Below are 12,433 nucleotides of genomic sequence, written 5' to 3'. Positions count from 1 at the left end.
TACTCTATTATCCTTTAGTTGGCATCCTAGTGCTGGGCTCAATTGAGACCAGCACTGGAATGAGAAGATCTATCTATCTCACTGCACTCAGGACATTGGGTTGAGGGGGATCAATGAGTTACACTCCATATTTCCAACCTTATTCCCAAGTAGTGGTAAACCAAATAGAGGGTTTACTACCAACTTTTCCCCATCTGAATGTAACATACACCTATCTTTTCTTCTTTTCCCAGTTGCTGGGCAGGTCAATTGACCTGAACAGGCTCATAACCCAGCGTATCTCAGCAGCGATGTACAAATCATTAGACCAGGCCATTAGCCGCTTTGAGAGTGAGGACCTGACATCCATAGTGGTAAGAACTATTACTGAGAGTATGAATTGAGAGAATAATACACTGCTAGGAATACAGAGTCAGCGATCTTCTGCTAATTGTCCCACCTACAGTACGGTTCAGCCAACCATGTATTTTCCTTTATGACACTGAATCTCTACTGTTTCTACTTATGAAGACTTAATTGCATTATTATTAGACTATGAACTATTTGTGTAAATCATAAGGTGACAGTCAGTATTTAGATTTTGCGGAGCTCATAGAACAGAGTCCAGTGATCTGAGAGTAGGAAATCTTGACTGTAATTCCCTCTGTTGAATACAGGTAGCTGAGATCGTTTGTGCAGGATTTTCTGCCTTTGATACTTAAAAGGAGTATCAGAGTCAAGTAGTGTAAAATTACCAGTTTCCACCTCTGAAGGATTCTGATGTGAAAGCCAGCCAGCACTCAGTGGGGAACAAATTAATTTTGCTGCCTGCAGGTTTAGGAGATAGTGGACCAGGACCCCCTTGAGTAGAAGTGCAGTTGGCCTCAGTCACTGAGTGAAATCATTGTCTTTAACATTTGTTTCATCCTCACCTGGGAAGTTCTCTGTGTGGGTGTGGATATAATATCATCCCTTGGCAACTGAACCAACAGTTTCTATTGCCATCTTGGTAACACATGTCATCTGCCGCTGCTTTGTGTGCTGCAGGAGCTGGAGTGGCTCTTGGAAATAAATCGCCTGACTCACAGGTTGCTGTGCAAACACATGACTTTGGATAGCTTTGATGCTATGTTCCGGGAAGCCAACCACAACGTCTCTGCACCCTATGGGCGCATCACCCTCCATGTCTTTTGGGAGCTCAACTTTGACTTTCTACCCAACTACTGCTACAATGGATCCACCAACAGGTGAGGAGGAAAACCAGAGCACCTGGAGACCTTACATCTCTTTCCAGAATTTCAAACCTGCCACATAAAACTTCCATGCATTGCAGGGAAGTTTTTATTCCCTATGATGTGCAGCACTGAGAGTTAAAATAAAGTCCACCAGCTCCCCTTGGTCTTGGAAGCTGTAGTAACACATTCAAACAAAGTTGGACAGAGATTATGAACAACTGAGGTAGTTCAGTCTAGAATGTTGTGACTTGTCAGCAGAGCTGTGGTCCCTGCTCAGATGTGGGTTTCTTGCCTGCCTCCAAAAAAAACCAAAACCTTTGTAATATGTTAAGTTGATGTGTTTTATATCACAAATAGGTTGGGGCAGGATTTTGCACATGTAGCTCGGATGATGACTTCCTAACTAGTGTGCAACCACAGTTCCTCTTGGACCGCGTGATGTCTGCACTGCTCACAGTTGACCAGGCACTGACCACTTCCCTCCCTATCTCTTGTGCCTGCTGCAGGTTTGTGAGGACAGCAATCCCCTTTACGCAGGAACCCCAGCGGGACAAACCAGCCAACGTTCAACCATATTACCTCTACGGGTCCAAGGTCAGTCAATGAGCCATGGCAGCCAGCAGGGGTGGATGCTGGAATCCTTTATTTAGGAAGAAACAAATGCAATATCTTGTTCAATAACAGCGTGACAAGTGCGAATGTATAGCATCACATTGCCATGTGAAACAAAAAAGCCATGAAAGAAGCAGCTTCAATGTGCTTTTTGCTATTGCTTTCCCATATTTTTCTCCATAACATGCCTGTGAGGGGGTGCTGACACCACCCTTTGCTTGCTGGTGGTGCTGAGACCAAGTCACATCCATTTAAACACAGAGAGAGGAGAGCTAGCTGGAGTTCCAGTACGGTGCTGCTCCCCGAGGAAGGTGCTACTGCAGGAATCCCATTTGTAGTTCAAAACAGGAGTTACTAAAATGCTGGAGTGCAAATGTAAACTACTTGACACTGTCAAAAAGCTCTTTTGTCAGGCCATGATGACTGTTTATACAAGTGTTAGGAGGGCTTGGGGTGTGATGCTAGTGGAGGATCACTCAGGCATGAAACTACTGGAGTGGAGTTTATTTCTTGTGCATGCTGGTTGATGACTGATGTGATCTACAGCACTGATGCAGATTAGATAGTGACACTACAGTCAGCCTAGCATGGCCATTCCCAGAATGTGTTTCCTTTTAAAAACCCCTCAATGAATGATAGTATTTTTGTCACTTGAAAAAGCTTTTCTCCCTGCAGATAATGTTCCTACCTCATGTTTTACCCTGGAACAAACAGCCCCTGTGCATACACAAACTGGGAAGAGCTGGGAAAGAGCAGCATGAACCAGACTGCCAGACAGGGCCTCTCTTTATTTTGCTCTCACTGAAGGCCATGCTGCGGCAAGATGGCTGTCTTATCATCACTGTTCTTATAGGGGAAGAAGCAGCGTGGGGAACTATATGGACTCTCCCTCGTGAAACTAGAGGTCCTCATGAGCACAGTGGTCATGGGCACTTCTAGAAGCTCTTCTTTCAGTCCATCACTCAGAGGACCATCCAGCGAGCTGCTGCCTTCACCCACTTCTTCGGGGCTGACATCATGTTGCTTTGGCCTGGAAGGCCCACAGCACTGTGCAGCCCAGAACTGCAGGCAGCCGTAGACTAAGAGAGCTATAAAGCAGAGCAGCAACAAGCTGCTCACCATCCACATGGAGGTGGTGGGCTCGTGCTTAGAGCTGCTGAAAAGTAGGGGGTTTTGGTCCAGCGTGTGAAACGTGGTGCAGTGGTTGCTGGAGGGATAGGAGTTCTTGCACGTGATGCAGAGGACATAGATGGTGGAGGGCGTGAGGCGATGGAGGATGATGGAGCTGAGGGAGTGGGGAACTCGCTCCTCACGGTGGAAGTTTTGGCGCAAATAGCCGGCAAAGACGCTGTTCCAGTTGGGGCGGTACATGACATGGTAGTAGTTCTCCGGACAGGGATTGGTGGTGGTCCAGGAGACCGTGGCACTGGTGTAGGTGATGTTGTGCACTTCGATGTTCATCATGTCCCTGAAACCAGAACCAGCGAGAGGCTGAGTTCCCCAATGCATGTGCAGTCCTAAGGGCCACTGACATCAGTGAAGGCTTTCCAAGGTATTACTGGCCCTTAGACTGGGCATGTGTAGGCTTCAGCTGAACTCTCTGTGCCTTTTGTAAAAGTAATTACTAAAACACACTGCATTCTGGATAAGTCGCAATTGTCCCTGAAATCTCTTTTAAGTGTTTTGCCAGTGGTTGACACTAAAAAATACTGCATTTTTAGAACTGTTAAGCACTGCAGGTGCTCTCTAGCAGACAAAAAACTTCATCGCAATTGTCTTCAGGGTCTTCAGCAAACTTTCAGAAGCTAAGTTACTCAGCTGACTGCTTCAAAACCTGCCCATTTCACCATAGACTCCTACACTTAGGGGAGTTTGTGGAAATGAAACTCAATCTGTTGAGGCACCTGCTGCACTCAAGAGTTTCATTTCTAATATTGCTGTTTCCATGATTTCCACACTCATAGTTGTTACCATCTTTTCCCTCAGTCACCACAGCTTCACTTCCTTGAATGTAGAAAATGTCATATTCCCCTTTACAGAGGCAAAAAGAAAGCGACTGTGGGAACTGAGCTGCCCACAACCTAGGAGGGAGCTCTTTCCACTGGCTGCAGAAGGGCTATGCCTAATGAGCTTAGATTAGATGCTCGATCTTAGGTGATTAAAATTACCAAAGATGAAACCTGCTTGGTTCCCAGACTACTGTTATCAGCCTGCTTCTTAAAAGAAAAAAAACAACAACCAAATATGTAGGACATAGGGTGTACTTTATGGTCTAGTTAGATTTTGAAAAACCTCTTCTTTGTGACTGGTTGTCTATACAGGAAGCTTTTTTAGCTCTTTTGCTTCACATTCCCATTGAATGGAAAGGATACTGCAAGTTTGATTAACATAAGCTGATAATTAGACTTGCCCGGTAGAATTTCCTAAAGATTAATTTTTATACCTAAATGTCATATGGAAAAGCTGCATAATGATTCAATAGTTGTTTAAGCTGTCACTGAATTTTCCATATTTAACGTGTTGATTAATAAACAATAAAGTATTTCTGTTACTACAGTATCTCACACCGTAATATCAGGATAGTAACTGTGAGATCTGAAAACTGCTGAAATATAATATTCAATATTATATTACAATAATATAATATAATATTGTAATTCTTTAAGGGGTTACAAGTGTATGAATGACAAAGCTCTCCCCCTAATAAAAGACTACTCATTAACCCATCCCTGATTAACAACAGCCACAACAGCTGGTACATCACTCTCTTAGGGCACCAGAGTGCCCTCTGAGCCTTGTTGCAGGGTTCTCTTCCCCCAACCACCTGAGCACTCCAAGCAGATGCTGCAAGCAATCGATCTCATTTCTTTTTTTTCTTCTCTTCCTCCCCTCTCCCTTAACAGAACTAACTTTCCCTTAATTCTCTCAAGAAGCAGCTCATCTTAACAACCATTGAACCATTCCTACAGAGCAGAAAAGCACATGCACCCATCACTAAGCCCTCCCAGAGCCACAGGAAGCGGCTTACCTCCCCAGCACCTCTGCAGCAGCCCCTCAGTGCAGGAGAGCGGCGCAGCACCTTCCCCTCTTCTCACCGCTGTGTCCCTCTTGCTCTGCTAAATCCCTGCTCCGCACGCTGCCTCGTATTATACCCATCTTGGGCTCCGTCATCTCTCACCATAGCAACCAGTAGGAAAGGATGGGCAGGCATCTTCAAATAATTTGGGAATGTTGTCCCTAAAAGCTTTTTGCCTGAGAGAAGTGTGTCTCCAAGGCAGAATGAGCAAGCCAGTTTTGTTTTGTTTTCTACTTTGTTTTTGTGGTTTTTTTTTTTTTTTTTTTAATCTTTATCTGCAGCCCTGCTCCAAAGCTACTGCCTCCAGAAGAGTCTGGAGTTAGAGCCATACTGGTATATGGTGTGAAATCCAGCATCCTGGCCTATTGATAGTTAGCACTCAGGGGCTTTGTCTTTATTGCTATGATTTCTTGCATGTTTAAACTGCCATTTAAAGCCAGTGAGCGGTAGATTTTCATCCCTGATACTGAGGCAAGTCCATTTGCTTTTTAATTTATTTCCAAGCTGTGTAATAGGAGCAGGTACTGGGTTTTCTCTGAATACCCAGGGAAGGAAGGAGAGGCAAAGCTATTGAGAAAGCAGCCCGAGCCCATAGCTAGGAAGTGACAGGAGGGAACAGATGTGGCAGCAGGACTGGTAAGGAGAGGCTCTGAAGAAATGACTTGCTGCTCTGTGAAGCCAAAAGATATTCAAGAGAGGAACTTTCGCAAAATAAATTTCAGTTCTGGCTATGGAGTTATTAGTTCTCCATTCTTGCTAGGAAGGTGCCTGCAGTATTTCACAGATCTTCACAATGTCATTAGTGAGGAGATGATGCAAACCAGATTAGGAGAGGCTGTTACAAGCCCAGGCAGTACGTGTGACTGTTGCTTTTGATTGACACTTTGCAGTTCTGTGCGTGTTTATCTTCCAAGTCCTGCCATATTTCCATCAGTTTCTGAGTGGGCTGCAGCTGCCAGGGAGCTGAAAATGGGGAGGAAAGATGAAAATAATTATAGGTAGGGATGGAAATGAAAGTGCTCCCAGGCGGCCTCCAGCCTTTTACATCGCTCGGTCCTCCTTGCAGGAGCTGGGGAATGGAGAGCTCTCAGCTGCTCCCATGCTGTGAAGAAAGTACATCCCTGCCTGCAGGGAGAGAGCTGAAGATACAAATCTGTGCTCAGAAAGGTGTCACCATGTGATAATACTTCATGGGAGTACTGCTTTTCTTCTGCAGATGGGTTGTTGAGTTAGTGGTGTTCACAGTTGTTTCAAAATTAAATTTCAGTTGTTTGCACATAACGTGTTAACAGCAACAGAGGAAAGCACAGAAAACAGGAATAGCTGCATCCTGCTAACTCTTCTCTATGCAGTGATCAATGCCACGAGCTCTGAAGGAACCGTACCAAAGTTTTCAGTGCTGTTGGCATTACCAAAGTCAAGTCAGCACCAGTTTACACTGGTGATAAACTAGAAATTGTTTTTTTTGTGAACAAGAAAACACCAAAACTGTGTCAGTGCTTGGGCTGGTCCAGCACCTTTGTTCCCTTCTACCCAAATAACGTCTGTCAGTGGCCCTGGCTGTCCTTGCCTGCCACTCTACCCTCTGGGATGCAAACCATGAATGTGTTTGAGTGGTCAGCAGAAACTGAGCAATTCTGTCACTCAGCCACTTAGAAAATGCAGCAGGTTGCCAAGTTTCCTACAAAGGAGCTGTAAATCAACAGCAACCCACTTCTTACCACTTGCTAACCACTTCTTAGCTCTGTAAATGCTTCAGATTGGGTTTCATTTATGTACTTTCAAGAGTGTTTCTGTTTTCTCTTGGCACTGCTGGACCCAGGGTCACGCCAGACTCACTGAAAATCACAACTTCCCTCTCACTGCTGACTTTGCCCACCCATTTTTAGCAAGCGTGAGAGCAGATGTAACCTGAAAGGCAAGGCATGCTGCTGACAGCTGTATAAATAGCCATGCTGTGTGAATGGGATGGAACCACTCTATTTTATGCTGCCACGTCTGCAGCAGCAACACTGAGGCGTGAAGGGGCTATGGATGCTGCAGGTGGTGTTGGCAGTGGGGGATGCTGATCCATTGCAACAGGCTGTGGGGGATGTGCTGCCTCTCCTGCCATGGTTCATTATACATTATAGCAGTGTATGTAGGTATGTACGTGTGTGTGTGTGTAAAACTACAGTCAGAATAGCAAGGCATTATGCTAAGGCATGGAATAGACAGAGAGATTGTTTAAATACAGTATATAAAAGTGCCTACTGCATTGTATGATTTGTACATATGTATTTTAGTGAAGCACTGGAACAGGTTGCATCACTGGAGATATTCAAGGTCAGGCTGATCTGGGCTCTGAGCACCCGACTGAGCTGTAGATGTCCCTGTTCAATGCAGCAGTTGGACTACGTAGCCTCTAAGGGACTCAAATGACTCTCTGATTCAATTCACTTTGCGTAAAAGTCTTATAGTTGTTTTGTACTTTCTTAGACACCATCTCAACTGTGGCACTGAAGTCAGGTTGACAGTCAGGACTAATCTTTGGTTGTGCCACTGCCACAGATCCCAACCTGCCTGCCACCCAGCCTCTCAGCCCCAAAACCTGCCTGTCTGGCCCTAAACGAAAGGCAGGGAAAACCGCTATGTGTTCAGTGACTGTTGCTCCAGTGAACAGTAAAGCATCCTGTGGGCCTGCAGGAGAGGGGCTTTGCTCCTGCTCCCGGGGGGTGGCAGTGGCCGCACAATGTGGGGGAGTGAGCGTGCCACACAGCCAGCTTGTGTGTTCAGCTGGTTTGTCTTAAAATACACCCTGGTGTCATATTTTACATCCTACAGTCCTTAAACTAAGTTGTGTATCTCGCCCTTAAATGGAGGTATATTTTAATTGCTCACAGGGTATTATTATTAGACGCAAGCCTGCTGCTAATGCGCTGTGCAGAGAGCTCGATGAGCCTACCTTATCTTGCAGACAGGCGGGGATGAATCACTCTCCTCATCTGCAGCCCATGCACAGCCTAAAATGTATCTTCTCCTAATCAGGCTTATTGCTGGGACCCCCACTCGAAGGAAAAGACAGCTTCAAAGCTGCGCTGCAGCAGCATTGTGTTTTGCTGCAAGGCAGGAGGCTGCACCAAGAGATCGCAGCAAAATGTCAGCCTCGTTCCAGGGAAAATGTGACCAATTCTATCTCCCCAAAATTATTTCACTCTGACCCTTCCTATTCAGAGGCCTATTGCTTAGTTTTGATGGAGGAGAAACTTCATGCACGCTGTGAATGAATGCACTACAGAGACTACAAGGTTGGCTTTGTGTACATAACAGTACTGATGCACAGAAGAGTGGTGAAGAGTTTCACTGTCTATCAGGGCCAAAGGTGAAGTTTTAAGAGAAGCAGGGGGCTCTCCAACTTTTTTTCCTGCTAGCTCTTTAGAGGAGTACCTAGCAATCATAGGAGGTGATACATTGCTGGATCAGGGCAGTAGGGCTCTAACAAAACAATTAATTCACTGATTAAAGCAACTGTCAAGTCCATGAGAGCTATCAGTACATCAGTCAGCAGAAATTCTGTATCTGAGAGCAAAAGAAAACAGTATTCTGATTCCTAGCAAATGACTTCACTTCCTAACTTGTTAGGCTTGTGGAAGTGAGTCAGAAGGAGTGGATGAGTGAAGCCTTCGAGCACAACTGGCTGTATTGCAACTGCTACGAGCTGCAGGAGCTGAGGATCCATCATTTTGTCCTCATCTGCCACTTCAGTGCTTGCTGCCTTTCATCTTAAGCTCTCCAAAGTGGTGGTCTCTCAGGTGCCTTGGCCAGAGTCTGTCCCTGGTGCTGTCATGGAAGGGAATTCCTGCAGAGTTGAGTCTGTAGTTGCTGTGGAAGGATGCAGCATGCCTTGCACAGCACATTTGGATGTAACTTAATTTGTTTAATTTGTCTTAAGATCTTCTAGCAACCCTGAGCCAGGGATTTCATCTGTGTTTTTCTGGAAGCGGCACTACATGCCAGAGTCTTTCTAAGGCTCAGTGCTGTGTACTGGAGCTGTGGTTGTCACAGATCTCCTAGGGGAGGCTGCAGCCCTTCTCTGTGGGGCTGAGTCATGGTGCCAGCACTTCTCTTACAGATGCCAAGCTGAACATGTGGTGTCTCAGCTAAAATCAGTTTTCTTTTTGATTTTTGGTTTCTTTTGCCAATCACACAAGTGAATTAATTCCCCTACTTCTCTTCTTCTTACACCAAATGAATCAAAAAAATATTCTAGTGCCAAAAAATTGCAGTAATTCCCATATTTCCAACATTATATTGATAAAATATGCTCCTGGAAGTTGCCTTCTGTTTTTTGCTGCTAACAATTTACTAGTGCCCAGGGCCCCAGGTATGCTCCCTAGGCAAGGGTCAGGTTCTTCCCTTTGAGCTCAGTCACATGTAAATGTCTCAAGTACCAGTATGTAGGGCTGTATAGGATGCAGAAAGGATCATTTCTATGTCTCTTCCAACTGGTCTTAGGCTCAGATGCTCTAGTTCCTACTTTTCTTACTGTTCCTCATTTGAAGCAAATGTCAATAGGAAAAATTCTACCCTGTTATTCATGTATAAAGCTTTCAGTTTTGGTGGAGAAGAACTTGGGTTTGAAGAGGCAAAGGGCCAGGGAACTGAAATCCTTGACTGCAAATACATAGAAGAGCAAATTATTTTGGAAATGAAAGTGGTGTTGGCTATGGAGCAGTGTAATAAACCTTGTGACATGACAGTTTTTTCAGAGTAGAATATATATGACTACACAGAAAGAAGAGCAATCTTTTTGTACCTCAAGAAGTATTGTAAGAAATTTCTTACAGGAATTATTATTTCTCCTGCTTTCTTTCAGAATGATTTCAAGTGATGGAACACAATACTACAATAAGAGAATTACTTGCAAGTCCTGTAAATGTGCCTAAGTGTCACTGTGCTTCTATTTTCTCAGCCTCTCAACATTGCCTACAGTCACATCTATAGCTCCTACCGCAATTTTGTGGGGCCACCTCATTTCAAGACAATCTGCAGGCTGCTTGGCTATCAGGGGATCGCTGTGGTCATGGAAGAGCTGTTGAAGATCGTCAAGAGCCTGGTAATTCTGAGCCTGACACTGATAGCAGAGAAATGTCAATGCTTTGAGAGGCATGAATTGGAGGGTCAGCCTAGTCTTCAGGTTTTGGTTTGGGTTGTTGAAATCTAGGCACCTCTTTGCCCCTTTATCCACATTGCAACACTTGTATTCATGGTCTTGTTCTGCTGTTGCTAAGGTGGAGGACACGATACCTTAAAAAAAAGAGTTTGCAAGGAAATTTCTGTTACATGTGAGCTCTTAAGAATTCAAGCCATACAGCCCTTCCCATCAGATATGCTGAAGCCAGTAGCTCCATCTGCTTTGTACTCCTCTCAAAAGAGAGATGTGGTATCCACAGGGAAGTGCTCCCTAGGGGCACCAACAATACAGAACATTAACAAGGCAGGAGGGAGCGTGCAAAAATTTATCATTTTTCAGGTCACGCTTTTCTACCCAAAACTGTTTTACCAAAGAGAAGACTTTAATTCATTATAAATATTTAAATTCTGTTTTGGCTGCAGTGATTTAATTTTGAACTTATCTAGCAAAGCAATGTAGACCTAAATCTTAAGCATATACCCAGCTTCTCTGCTGTAAAGCACGGTAGCTATTGAAGATGTAATTTGTGTCACTCAGTTGAAAGCACCATAACTGCTGTGTGAGATCAGACAGCATTCAGTGAGAAGATAGAGATCTTGCATTTGGCTAAATTATGTTTATCACATAATCCCATGTAATATGTCTACAGGATGTATTTATATAACTCCAAATGACAGCAAACATTTTTAACTAAGAAATAAACTTTTCTCCATATTAGTTCAAAACATCCAATCTGCAGGAACTTGTTCTATCTGTATATATTTTAAATTTTTTTTAAACTCTCAGTGTCAAGAATCATTCCTCAGGTGGGAAGACCATTTCCTGTGCTGTGGAATGGCTCCTTTAGCAGCTCCAATGAAATGCTTTTTAGGTTAGGAACACAAGTCCAGCTGGATCTACGATGGAGCCTTGTTTGGATTTCAGCTGCAAATAATGCAAACACAATGAGCTGTATTTTGAAGTAGAAAATCCATGCAACCATTATTTATTATTCAGGAGGAAGCTGTAAAACTCCATGCACTTGGGCTGGACTTCATATTTGGGTGAAATCCAAAGGAAGCAAGTTCTTCTTAGACTCCAACTAAAGTTTCACCCTTTGTTGTCGGACAGGGACCTGTCCACAGTCTGTTCCCTTTAAAACCAAGGCCAGAAGAAGCCATCCTTCCAGTTTAACCCCTCTTTGTCTCTTACAGCTGCAAGGCACCATCCTGCAGTATGTGAAGACTCTGATCGAAGTCATGCCCAAGATATGCCGTTTGCCAAGACACGAATATGGCTCTCCAGGTAGGTACTACAGTGAGATGTGTCATGGTTTGAGCAAGAGCTCATCCAAATCCCTGCACAGCATTTACTCAATTAAACAAGGATGAGCATCCACTGTGCTGGTGCTCCCTGTGACACAACTTTCCTGTTACAGATTTCACTTTGAACACACAGATGATTGATAAGGGTATGTCTGCTGGTTGTTTAGGTTTTGTTTTCAGGATTTTTAAGCTTTTGTTACAGTGGCTTCACTATTACTTTTTCTAAAGCTCTACTTCTTTGATGGAAAGATTTTTTTACCGTATGACTGCAGTCTGCAACTCAGCTGGATGTGAAAACTGACTGTTATAAGTGAACCAGCACAAAGACATCCATAGCGGTCTTGAATCTCTTTTTTCTCTAATGAGGAAATCCAAGGACTTCACAGGAATTACTCCCTATTTCTCATGGGTCAGCAAATGCACACTGCGCGCTGGTTCTGCCCAGTGCCTATCCCTATCTATCCATTTAGCAGTTCTTGCAGTTCATAATAAATGAAGCACCAGGCCCTGACTGCCTTTTAATCCACACCACTGAAGGATGCTTTTGCACTCACTGCCCTCCCTTGTCTTTTAAGGAATCCTGGAGTTTTTCCACCACCAACTGAAGGACATCATTGAGTATGCAGAGCTGAAGACTGATGTGTTCCAGAGCCTCAGAGAAGTGGGCAATGCCATTCTCTTCTGCCTCCTTATTGAGCAGGCTTTGGTAAGGCAACATACCCTGCACCAGCAGATCCCACTTAAAATTGCCAGCTCAAGAGTTTGAGTGGAAATGGGTTCTCCAGCGGATGAGTTGGGGAAATTTTCCAGCTTATCATGTACCCAGGGTCTCTCTAGGGCTCTGCTGCTGAGGTCTGTGGGGATGATATACATTGGTGCTGGGTCACTGACATCTGGCATTGCTCAAGGAGAATCTGAATACTGGAAGATCTAGATTTAATTCTTGAACCCAAAGCTATCCCGTGTTTGTCCATCTCAGAAATAAAAATCAACTGGAGATATTTGTAGATTGTAAGCTCTTTGGGGCAGGGATTACTACTTTTTCTAATGCTCT

The 12,433-nt window shown here is 44.3% G+C and overlaps 2 protein-coding genes across 6 annotated transcripts in view; one reads left to right on the top strand and one right to left on the bottom strand.

Moving 5' to 3' along the window:
* The window catches only part of CYFIP2 (cytoplasmic FMR1 interacting protein 2), a 49,832-nt gene that overhangs the window by 24,708 nt on the left and 12,691 nt on the right, over nucleotides 1–12,433 (top strand). For all 5 annotated transcript variants that reach the window (XM_085236485.1, XM_085236486.1, XM_085236484.1 and 2 more), the window contains exons 21-26: nucleotides 234–353; nucleotides 1,027–1,226; nucleotides 1,721–1,808; nucleotides 9,854–9,997; nucleotides 11,269–11,359; nucleotides 11,955–12,085. In XM_085236485.1, the coding sequence (XP_085092611.1) occupies nucleotides 234–353; nucleotides 1,027–1,226; nucleotides 1,721–1,808; nucleotides 9,854–9,997; nucleotides 11,269–11,359; nucleotides 11,955–12,085 (774 nt within the window). The remainder of the gene's footprint in view (nucleotides 1–233; nucleotides 354–1,026; nucleotides 1,227–1,720; nucleotides 1,809–9,853; nucleotides 9,998–11,268; nucleotides 11,360–11,954; nucleotides 12,086–12,433) is intronic.
* Nucleotides 1,852–3,294, bottom strand: FNDC9 (fibronectin type III domain containing 9). Its single transcript, XM_010719023.4, has one exon. The coding sequence runs from the start codon at nucleotides 3,288–3,290 to the stop codon at nucleotides 2,625–2,627; it is 666 nt and encodes a 221-aa protein (XP_010717325.2). The 5' UTR covers nucleotides 3,291–3,294; the 3' UTR covers nucleotides 1,852–2,624.

This window comes from Meleagris gallopavo, chromosome 15 (assembly GCF_905368555.1).
Source record: "Meleagris gallopavo chromosome 15, MGAL_WU_HG_1.1, whole genome shotgun sequence".
Taxonomy (NCBI): domain Eukaryota; kingdom Metazoa; phylum Chordata; class Aves; order Galliformes; family Phasianidae; genus Meleagris; species Meleagris gallopavo.
This window is presented reverse-complemented; position numbering and strand designations above follow the sequence as displayed.

Coding starts and splice junctions, on each gene's coding strand:
- FNDC9 (XM_010719023.4), bottom strand. CDS start 3,290: ATGATGAACATCGAAGTGCACAACATCACCTACACCAGTGCCACGGTC.